At 42.9% G+C, this 11,985-nt stretch overlaps 1 protein-coding gene across 1 annotated transcript; it reads left to right on the top strand.

The window, feature by feature from the left end:
* Positions 1–263: 263 nt before the first annotated feature.
* On the top strand, positions 264–11,246 carry LOC115101234 (BCL2/adenovirus E1B 19 kDa protein-interacting protein 3-like). The gene is made up of 6 exons (XM_029620571.2): positions 264–522; positions 5,991–6,237; positions 7,529–7,616; positions 8,079–8,182; positions 8,421–8,570; positions 9,305–11,246. Exons 1-6 carry the CDS (start codon positions 453–455, stop codon positions 9,351–9,353), a joined length of 708 nt encoding a protein of 235 aa, XP_029476431.1. The 5' UTR covers positions 264–452; the 3' UTR covers positions 9,354–11,246.
* Positions 11,247–11,985: the final 739 nt, after the last annotated feature.

Below are 11,985 nucleotides of genomic sequence, written 5' to 3'. Positions count from 1 at the left end.
GACTATTCCCCAGGTACATGACATTCTTATACAAGGACTTGTTTTTGTGCACCTTGGGTACATGCATATCTGCACATTCTCCAATTAAAAAGGTATTTCTTTTCTCAGAAATATACAGATGCCAGTAATTGTGAAAGTAGTGAACGCCCATTTGATAATTTTTCCCCCGATATTTTCTCACAAGGTGGTGAACCATTTCCAGCAGTTACATAATGTTTGTCTACCCTGCTCGACTGCCTTCGTTATCAACAACTGGCTTATCTGACGTCATCACAGAGTTCCAAGAATATTGCTGTTCCACCTACTGGTTCCAGATCAGCTAACAAAACACAAATACTGTGACTGTGTGGCTACTCTACAATAAATTAAAGGGGACCCGGGTCAGTTTTGGTACGCGATTGCGCGCACGTCCGAATGTGTGAAGGAAGTGCACGTGTTCCATTGACAGTCTTATGCAAGCCACCATGCACACAGGCAAGATGTCCGAAGCTGCTGCTGTATCAGAGAACAACGGACTAAATGGTAGGTGTCTTCGAAATGCTTGGTTATATATCATTGTCATTCTAATTGTTTATTAGAAAACTTGTCAGATCATTTGAAACTGTATTTTGATACTTTACTATCTGGTTTTGAGAGATAAACCAATCTACTAAGCTTTGGGTTGATTTTCTATGTAGACATGGAAAAGGGTTGTTGGAGGGCTAACATCGTGAACGGTGTGCTATTTCTGTATTGACAGTATCATGGACCAATAGGATTTTAAGAGGCGGTGTAAAACTATGATTGACCATCAGTAAACCAATCGTTGATGCACGTGGTGCTGAATAGGCGGGGTGATTTTCATGGCAATAAGACATAGAGATAAATGGAGGACTCTTCTTTATCTACGCCGTTATAGTTTCTATGACTTGTGGGCAGCGCCATTGAGGCTACAACCCACAGGAACCTCCACCCAGTGGTGGACTACTATGACTACTTTCAAATGGCGGATGCCCTCAATGGCGCTGGCCATGCTAAAATAGAATTCTGGCCACTAGAGGCTTCTATAAATCTCTATGCAACAAGACGCGATGGAAGAAGAAGAAAGAAGTCTGAAAAATCAAATATTGGGTTTGGCCAAATGTTCGGAATTTAAAAATGTTGTAATAGTTCATATTCCCAAGGGCTGAGGAAAAAACATTCAGAAAACCTAACGAAATCTACTTTGAAATATATATATATATTTTTTGCATAATCAGCTAATTTTGCATTGTGTAACAGTGTAATAGCTAACGTTGTCGTCGATGTAATCAATACACATAGCCTACTGGGCTATTTAATCTGGTTTTGACTAGATGGGATCCAGCTAATGTCAGACAGAAGTGACTTTTCGTAGCAGGTTAGGTTAATTAGGAAAGGGGTTAGGGTTAGTTTAAATGCGAAAAAATCTCCCCGACGCGACTCAGAACATGCGACTTTTGACGTCAATTTGACATTAGCTGCATCCCTTCTAGCCATGACCAGTTAATCTGCGAGTGTGAATTTATATGTAGACCAGCAAAGAGTGTCTGCTACACCTACCTCAACACACCTGTCAATGTGGGATTGCTGCACTCGAGAGTCTGGTCAATTTGTATACAGCCTGATACCTAATGGAAAATAATAATACAATTGATCAGTCTATAATGATCTATGTCATATACCATATGCTTTATTACAGATGTATTCACTATATCAGCCCCAAACATACATGTAACACAATTGAATCTTAACATTGCATTGTGATCTTCCTTTGTCAGAGTCTTCTACTCAACTGTGTTTGTCGTTATGAGTGTGTCTACATGGATTTGTCCTGTTAGCACATATTGATGGACTATGTTATCAGACTGGAATGGACTGAGGGACGTGTTTATCAGAGTGTCACACATACCATGCCTCTGGAGTAATCACACAGTCAGCTGTGTGTTAACCTGCCTTTATGGGTTTGGATGTGGAGCATTACCAAGCCCTGAACCAGGGGGGCTCGTTGACTTGGCGCGCTGATTTATTTATGGACACAGTGGAGAACGTTTTACAGGACACACCAGAGCCAGGAGGGGTGGAGTACGAAAGTGGGGGTGGTGAGGCTGGGGATCAGAAGCTTTTCATTCGGAAGTTTGAGAGTACATCTCGTGTCAGTTACGTGCTAGCTTCTGTGAGGGTCAGAGGGGGAACAGGTTTATTATTGGCTAGAGACAGCTTACTCACTCTGCCTATAAATAAGTGGACACTCATTTTTGCTGTGTAATTCTCAGAATTGAGTAAAGCTTCCTGTCCACTGAAGTGTCATTGTCGGATAAAAAACTTTGGTACCTATCTCTGCATCTGCACTGTTCTTCAAGTAAATGTGTTTTTGTAAAGAGTAGTTTGTTAAAAGTAGTCCTTGTGCATAGAGTTGTGTGGTTTGTTAAACTTTGCAATTATTGGTTTTTGTTTGACACATTTTAAGGTGAAAAATCAGTCTCAGCATCACTCTGTTACCGTGGAATTGCCCATCTCACTCCCATCCACACACTAGAAATTCAGTTGGCTTTACTCTTCTTTTGTGAGTCTTTGGCACCATTGTTTAGGCTATATATTTTATGGTTAGAACGAACCAGGATCTATATTTCTCTACCTCATTTGTTTGAATATTTTCAGGGTGTCTTCCAAGTTTTTATGCTGCTTCATGGATCCCCCACACCAAGTAAGGCAGGTCTCCAGGAGCTTCATGGGGTTTTGGTGGGCTTTGTTCCTGTGGGGTTCAAGCCAGCTTGACAAGGGGTTGTGGATGGTGGTCAGGTCATAACACTAGGCTTCCTGGGCTTCTCTGTGACCTCCTACAACAGCTGGTAATGGCTACACGACAGAGAGAGCAGCAGCCAGAACGTTCGGCTCACTACAGGCGCCATGGTAACCTTGTTTAGGCGATGGAGCATAAACAATAGCTGTAGATAGTGGCTCGGCTCACGCCACTGTGTCATCCTTGGGATGAACCTGGGTGCTGAGTCGTGCTTGGGGCAGGGGGATGGGGACTGCTATCATCCAATGCCTGGCCAGCGAAAACTGTTTGCGCTAGTTACCATAGCCACAAAGTTTTTAAAAAAAATGTCTAGATCATTTTTTTTGTTTTAAGGTTAGGATTAGGTGTACGGTTAGCAGTGTGGTTAAGGTTAGGTTTCTAATAACATTTTAAGAAGAGAAATTGTAGAAATAGGTGGTGTTTATGACTTTGTGGCTGTGGTAACTAGTGACAACCCAGTGATACTGACTGAGAGGCTAAATCGGCTAGGCTAACTGTCACATGACCAGATTGTTTACTCTCTGGGCTATGAGATCATGTGCTCTGCTTGTGAGCTCTAGCTTCCTCGTTTCTGGCTGGATGTGTGATGGAAAATGAGAGAGAGATTTGATATGTCTATTCCTTTTAAACTTTTGTGTGTAATATTTACTGTTAATTTTTTATTGTTTATTTCACTTTTGTTGTGTTATCTATTTCACTTGCATTGGCAATGTACACATATGTTTCCCATGCCAATAAAGCCATTTGAATTCAATTGAGATACTGGATGTCTTTCCAGTGACAGTATGTGGATGTCTCTTGCCCCGCAGCCACTTGCCTACCAATATAGCAGTGGTTTCTCGCCAAAGTTTGAACACACCTACTCATTCCAGAGTTTTTCTTTATTTGTACTATTATCTACATTGTAGAATACAAGGAAAGACATCAAAACTATGTAATAAAACATATAGTATCATGTAGTAATCAAAGTCTTAAACGAATCAAATTAGCCACCCTTTGCATTTGACAGCTTTGTACACTCTTGGAATTCTCGGCTTTCAACATACTCTTGAAAGTTGTAATAGTAGATGCACAAGGTGCAATTTTGAAATTGGGTATTGCATCATCAGTTCCTCTTGTCATGTTAGTCAGATGCAGACCTTAGAGAGCTATTTATAACTTGTCAGAAATGTCCAAATCAACTAGCTCATGTCAGCAAATGTTTTTTTGCCCATAGATTTTTGTTATAATGTTTTGAGTTATCCAAATATTACATGAATACACATTAGACATGTCAAAATGTATAGAATTGCAAGAAAATTACCTTTAAAACTGCAATATTTTCTCTGCAAAATGTGTAGAATTGCAGGAAATAAGCTTTAAACCTGCAAAACCAGTTTGTGTCATGAATAGTGTCTGTGCCCATAGAAATAGATGTGGCGCACGCACGCTCAGGGGGGGCGCGGGATGTTCCCCAATGCTGGAAGGGGGGCCCGGGTGCAAAAGTTTGGGAACCTCTGCAATAGAGGACCACGATCAAAATAAGCCTTTGACTTGTGTGTATAATCTTTGGCAATTGTGGTACATGTATTGGTTGCCTGATGTGGCTTCTTTATGTATTTCGAATTGCCAAATCAAAACTCGTGTCAGTGTTACTCTGAAGAGTTTGTATCCTAGCTGTTATTGGCACTCTCCCCTGTAGCCAGTCCCTGCCTGTGCTCATGTAGGAGCATGATCAGCTGGCTTGTATATCACAGCAGGGACTGTAAAAACTGTCATCACACAGAGGTATTTACTGCCCTTTCACCATGCAGTAAATAGACACACGACCGGCTTAGAGAGAGTTAAACTTCCTTGGTTGTGTGTTTCTGCCAGACTTTCTGTCTGTCTAGCTCAGCGTTCAACACAGTGCCCTCCAAGCTCAGGACCTTGGGACTAAAAACCTCTCTTGGCAACTGGATCCTGGACTTCCTGACAGCCGCCCCCAGGTGGTGAGAGTAGGCAACAACACCCTCCCCCCCACACTGACCCTCAACTCGGGTGTGTGTGTAGTTTCCTCCTGTACTCCCTGTTTACCCACAACTGAGTGGCCGTGCACGACCCCAACACCATCATTAAGTTTGCTGACAACACGACGGTGGTATGCTGATCACCGATGACAATGAGGCAGCCAATAGGGAGGAGGTCAGTGAGGTGGTGTGGTGCCAGGACAAAAACCTCTACCTGAATGTCAACAAGACAAAGGAGCTGATCGTGGACTACAGGAAACGGAGGGCCGAGCACACCCTAATCCACATCGACAGGACTGTAGTGGAGCAGGTCGAGTGCTTCAAGTGCCTCTGTGTCCACATCCCTAAGGAATTATCATGGTCCACACACACCAACGCAATAGTAAAGAAGTTACGACAACACCTCTTCCCCTTCAGGAGACTGAAAATATTTGGCATGGACCATCAGATCTTCAAAGTTTTATAGCTGCACAATTGAGAGCATCTTGATTGGCTGCCTCGCCGCTTGGTATGGCAACTGCTTGGCATCCGACTGCAAAGTGCTACAGAGGGTAGAGCGTACTGTATATAGCTGCCCAGACTGCATTGATCCTTTTTGCACTAACTCTTTTGACCCATCACATACGCTGCTGCTACTGTTTATTATGTATCCTGTTGCCTAGTCACTTTACCCCTACCTTTATGTACATACCTCAATTGCCTCTTACCCCTGCACATCGACTCAGTACTGGTACCCCGTGTAATATAGTCAAGTTATAGTTACTCATTGTGTATTTATTCTTTGTGTCATAGTTTTTTTATTTGAATTGTTCTATTTTTCTCTCTACCTTGTTGGGAAGGGACAGTAAGCATTTCACTGTTAGTAAAGTCAGCATTTTCACCTGTTGTTTATAAAACGCGAGAAATAAAATGTTGTTTGATCTTTATCCCCTTCATCTTCCCTTGTCTACATTGTCTTTTGAATGTTTGATGTTTTATTTATCAGAAAAAAACATCAATGTTTTTCTTATAATTTTTTGTTTAGCATACAGGCACAATGTCCCAAGGTCTGCTCTAACAGAAACCATAGTAATAACATCAACAATGAGATACAAAAACAAACCAAAGTTGCTCTCTAGAGCTCAATGGGGATACATTTGCTTATTCTCCCCTTACTTCGGAATGGAACCAATGTCATGTGTACCATGTGTGCTTGTCCTCAGGGTCCTGGGTGGAGTTGGAGATGAACAGAGCTGCGGTCACAACTGCAGCGAGGTTGTCCCAGTCTGCCTCTGCCGTAGGCCAGGCTCTGGAGCTGCTCCCCCTGCCTCAGGTGGAGGAGGAGGTGGAGTCCATGGTGGGGGGACTGGAGCACGTGCCCTCCTCATCCTCCATCCATAATGGAGACATGGAGAGGATTCTACTGGACGCTCAGCATGAGTCCAGCCGCAGCAACTCTTCCTGTGACAGGTAGGGGACAGAGTACAGTTTGAATCTTGACCTTGGAAAACTAGGTAGATCATTACCCCCCCCCTGTTGAGGTCCTTTCATGTTAATTCATTCTGTGTTCCCGGTCCAAAATTAATAAATACATAATAATACATATATTATCACCTAATGTTGTGTTAGATCTTTTTATCAACTTAAGTTCTTGTGAACATTACAAGTTTTGAACTTCGTTGCGATTGTTTGTGAGAATGCCAACAGGTGTGGTGCCTGTGCGGGAAAGATTATATTGGGGAAAGGTTCCCTTGGGGGTTGCCATGGAAACCAAGAAGGTGTGTGTGTGTGTGTGTGTGTGTGTGTGTGTGTGTGTGTGTGTGTGTGTGTGTGTGCTCAAACGCATATGCATGTGGGGGTCTGGGAGAGGAAGTGTGTCCATCTGATGAATGTGCATGTGCCTGAACTCAATTTTATACACTAATTGTAGTCTCACCCATTCATTTCTAATGACCAGTCATTTTTGACCGGGAACACCACAGGTGTACAAAAGTTAAATAAAACACTCAAAATGTTATGAAAGTCATCAAAATGTATTTTGTGTGTTCAGATGCCCCATGTGGACAAAGTCATGGAACCTTATGACAATCAGATTTAAATGAACTACATTTTTCAGAGAGAACTTGTAAATCGGTCCAATTCGACCGGAACACAGCAGGAGGGTTAACAATCTTTTGATTTCCCTGGTGAGGTCACGTACTAGCCCAAAATGAATGTGATTTAATATCTGAATTCATGTAGTATGAAGTGTGCTGTGATGGCGATGTAAATACAATCGATTTACAACAGGAAACAACATCCTCATCAGTGTGTGTGCACAAGGTGATGTTCCCCACCAAACTTAAATCCACTCACACTGTGCTTTCCATTTCTGACCCATGAGGCTGCCTGCCATAAACCAAGGCTTATCTGATCACCCGAGTCAGTCAGCTGTTAATGAGTCACCTGACAATGTTTACCAGGTGTGTTTCTACAACAGCTTACTGCAGAAGCTCACAGATAGACAGACTCATCCAGACTCATCCATCCACTTTGAGGTTGCAGGCTGAGAGGCAAAGTGAGATCCTAATAGAGGCAAGATCTGCATGCACATTTGGCCATTAGAGATAAAATCTCTCTAGTAATATATTGGGAATTTGAACATGCCTCAAAACTTCAACCTGATTACTGCCTACATTCTCTTTCACCAAGGGAGAAAAGACTTGGAGTGCAGTGATTGGCTGTAACAGTTTGTTATTTTGTTGTTTGATCCTCCCTACAGTCCTCCCCGGCCTCATAGTCCCCAGGAGGATGATCATGATGGACAGATCATATTTGATGTGGACGTGAGCAGCAGGAGAGACAGCCAAGTAAGAGTTATTGCTCAGTCTGCCTGAGCTGCCTACGTCACTTGTCTGTTTCCATGGCAATATAACCTGCTGCTTCCCTCACTCTCTGTATCCATGTGAATGACAACCATAGCATTTGTTACTATGGTGATGGAGGCATGAAACCCCGACCCGGTGGGTTTGACTCCATGGGCATGGCAGTAGCCACAGCTTCAGGTTCCATTGCAGTTACACACACACACACACACACACACACTGTCAGTGGATGACATGGAAAAGCCACACTCTTGTCTGTTGATGAATGGAGACTTGACTCTATGTGCCTGTAACCATGGCAGCCTCACACACAGGGTTTATTGTACGGTCTGTATTGTATGGGTGATCAGCCATATTGTCTTAGTGGCTCAACCTAGGATGAGTTGGATGGGCTTGTTGATTTGACTTAAATCAGTGTCCTAATGCTCTGCGTGTGTTCCTGTGCAGTCAGAGGAGGATGCCCTGGAGAAGGAGAGGGACATGGATATCCTCATGAAGGACTCCGACTGGGTAGCAGACTGGTCCAGTCGGCCCGAGAACATTCCCCCTAAGTGAGTGATGTACAAAGCCCATTGCTCCTAAAACATACAAGTCTTAGTGTATCTGGTCTCCTTGGTAAATCCTAGTGTGTTTGCATTATACTACTTAGACTGAACATTTTGACATGATGAAGAGAAGATGAATTATACTGTTATGGACAACTTTGGTTTTTCGTTGAAGAGTGAATGGTAAACTTGATGATGATGTTGACGTTACTATATGGTAACTATAATGTGTTGTTGCCTGTAGGGAATTCCATTTCCGCCACCCCCGGCATTCAGATACACTCAGCATGAGAAATACAAGGGCGATGAAGAAAGGAGGCGTCTTCTCTTCAGAGTTCCTCAAAGTGTTCATCCCTTCACTGTTACTGTCACACATCCTGGTTCTGGGGCTGGGGTAAGAGAAAACATAGGACACTATTTGGCCATCAACCTCAGCTAGGCAATCATTTCTGTGATAAATGTGATGTCACTTTTTTTATGGTAGTGAAAAAGCCGAGTGATGACATTTATGGAATGTTTGTTTCAACCCATCAATGGGTCTGCCTGCAGAATAACATTTTCCATTATTTAGCCGTTTAACTGGCCAAGTAAACACTCTATTCATAGATGAATGTAGACAAACACAGCAATTCCCAAATATAATCTCATGACCAGCTTTTAATTTCCTTTTGTTACAGTTAACATAAAATTAGAAAACTCGAATCCGATCCAATATAGAATGTGGTTAGGAAAATTGAGAGGACTGTTTTGTTTACTGGAAATCAGATACCCATAGAACAGAACTGCATGTACAGAAAATTATGAAAAAATATATTATGAACTCTGACTCATACCTGCTCACACACACACACACACACTTCCATGCAGTTTTCTGTATAGACCAGCAGAGGGTGTGTGGTGGCAGCAGACAGAGGGAAGCTGCAATGCTCCAACCCTGTTTATGTCTGTGTCTGGCTGGTAAAACAGCTGCTGCTGACATGGATATACACCTGCACCACACCCTTAACACACACTTTATGACAGCATACATTATACATTACATGACAGGGACACACTCCACCTGTCACTTATCAACCTACTAGTTAATGACTTAGGGTGTAACTGCCCTCTCCCTCTCTCCCCCTTCAGGGTGTACATTGGGAAGAGGTTGACCACGCCCCCTACAAGCTCTTTCTGAGCGGGAAACTGAAGAAGTGCCTGAGGAATGGCTGTAATTTCTGGGGGGAAATGTTGCTGTTTTGCAAAGAATGCCCGTCTCTCCTCAAACTTTCCTTCTCTCCCTTACCACTCTTTCTCTCTCTCTCTCTGTGCTTTTTCCCACCTGTCAAAGCATTTCCTCTTCCTGTATCCTGCGCAGACCTGAGATGTGCTGTTCTCAGGACAGATACGTTGCCCTTTCTCTTGTTTTACCCCCTGCCCCCCTTTCTATCAGTCATTTTCTGACTGCTTCCAGAGTAAGGCCATATTCCCCTGTGCTCCTGTTTGGGTGGGTATTTTGGGAAGCGGCAAAGCGTAAAACCAAACCGAACTCTTCTACACACTAGCTCCAGCACTCTGTAATTGCCTGGTTGTACGAGAGAGAGCTGTCTGCCCTACAGATTTTGAAGATAGAAGTAGCCCAAGATCGTGCCACCTACAACGGTGGTTGGGTGAAACTCTCAAACCCTGAACAGGTCCAACCAAATTCAAAAAGAAAGAAGCTAAACCTGAAGATGTGAGCATGCCTTTGAAAGTAATCATTTTGTTCAGAAGTAGAAACACATTTGACTATAGTTATGGTAATTTCCTATAAATGTATTTTACCACCAGTGGTGTATTGATAATGAAGCCTGGGTTTTGATTATGAAGGGTGTTACCATAGTGGCCATCTCAAACCCACAACCACCTGACGCTGTGCACTGGAGGGAATCTGCTTGGCCTGCCAGATGAGATGTCTACAAGACCTATGGTATCAGGAATATATCTACACCTTGATGGAAAATATCATATTACACATGTATCCAGTTGTTAATCATTATAAAAATGTCTGTCATTTCAAATGCATTTGAAACCATTTTCAAAACTGACATGAATGACTGGAAAATGATGGATATATTCCTCCTATTAAATGTTAACTGACACCGTTGTTTTGTGGGTGGAAGTTGGGTAGCCACACTGGGGTGGTGTGTTTGTTCTGTTGCGTGTCATTCTCTTGTTTGTCTGTTTTTTGAGTTCTCTACAACATATCATGGGCCTAGTTATTTAGGCCTGGTTCACTAGGTAGACCTCTGATATGCCTGCACAACTGTGACAGGTCAACTTCCCACCTTACACACCTGTACAACATACATGCATACACTTAAGAACAAGCTCATGTGGGTTGTTAGTCCAGCTGGAGAGAGATAAACCCTGATGTTTCACCACACTGATAGCAGGAGCTGGAATGGAGTCCAGATGCAGAATTGTTTGAGAGGCACAACCCCATGTCCAAACTTAAGCATGCTCTGACTGTCACGGCGACCTATGTCACAGTGCTCCAAGATGGACAGCAGTATTTCAAAGTTGACACAATGTGCTGTTTGTACTAACTCCACCATTGGACCTTGCTGAGATCAACCTCTTGTATGCAGTATCTTATTTCCATCTCCCTCTACACAACTGCCAAAAGGAACTGAGGTCCACCTTGACACTCAACTGTTCTGAGTAACCACGTGCCTCACCTCTGTTCCCAAGCCTCCCATTGTGGTTCTTTTGGTCTCACTGTCTGCCTGTGACATTGAGAGGCTAGTCCATGGCATGTTTTCAGAGTGTTTTATTGTCCTTATTGTTGTGGCATTGGAGTCTGAACAGACAGAGCATGAGGTGTAGCTATGATGAGATGGAACTCCAGGGATTTAATGAAGATTATGTTAGAAAGACACCTCGCAAGGCCCGACGTGAAAAGGAAAAGGAATGTGTAGAAATGGTTCCCCTCAGACTGCTATGGTAACAATAGTTATTATCACACACATCCTTTTGATTTCATTTCATGTTTTTTTCCCCTCATTGGAAAATGTAAAAGATAATTTGTCAATAAAATTCCCTGAATCAAGCTGAATTGTTGCTACGGATTCTTTTGTGATTGATCAACTACACTGAACAAAAATATAAACGCAACATGCGACAATTTCAACGATTTTACAGAGTTACAGTTCATATAAGAAAATCTGTCAATTGAAATCAATTCAATGGGCCCTAATCAATGGATTTCACATGAAGCTGCAGGGGTGTGGCCATGGGTGAGTCTGGAAGGGCATAGGCCCACCAACTTGGGAGCCAGGCCCAACCAATCAGAATTAGTTTTTTCCCACAAAAGGGCTTTATTTCAGACAGAAATACTCCTCAGTTTCATCAGGTGGCTGGTCTCATACAATCCTGCAGGTGAAAAAGATGGATGTGGAGGTCTTAGGCTGGCGTGGTTACACGTGGTCTGCGGTTGTGAGGCCGGTTGGACAAACTGCCAAATTCTCTACAATTATGTAGGAGGCGGCTTATGGTAGAGAAATGAACCACTCAATGATCTGTGGTTCATTTCCTGCAATTCCTGCAGTCAGCATGCCAATTGCATGCTCCCTCAAAACTTGAGACATCTTTGGCATTGTGGCGTTGTGTGACAAAACTGCACCTTTTTGAGTGGTCTTTTATTGTCCCCAGCACAAGGTGAACCTGTGTAATGATCATGCTGTTTAATCAACTTGTTGATATGCCACACCTGTCAGGTGGATGGATTATCTTGGCAAAGGAGAAATGTTCACTAACAGGGATGTAAACCCATTTGTGCACAGCATTTG

This window comes from Oncorhynchus nerka, linkage group LG19 (assembly GCF_034236695.1).
Source record: "Oncorhynchus nerka isolate Pitt River linkage group LG19, Oner_Uvic_2.0, whole genome shotgun sequence".
Taxonomy (NCBI): Eukaryota; Metazoa; Chordata; class Actinopteri; order Salmoniformes; family Salmonidae; genus Oncorhynchus; species Oncorhynchus nerka.
Note: the sequence above shows the minus strand (reverse complement) of the source record. Positions and strands in the feature narration are given on the sequence as shown.

Coding starts and splice junctions, on each gene's coding strand:
- LOC115101234 (XM_029620571.2), top strand. CDS start 453: ATGCAAGCCACCATGCACACAGGCAAGATGTCCGAAGCTGCTGCTGTA. Junction 523..5,990: donor AGAGAACAACGGACTAAATG/GTAGGTGTCTTC, acceptor GCTTGTCCTCAG/GGTCCTGGGTGGAGTTGGAG. Junction 8,571..9,304: donor ATCCTGGTTCTGGGGCTGGG/GTAAGAGAAAAC, acceptor CTCCCCCTTCAG/GGTGTACATTGGGAAGAGGT.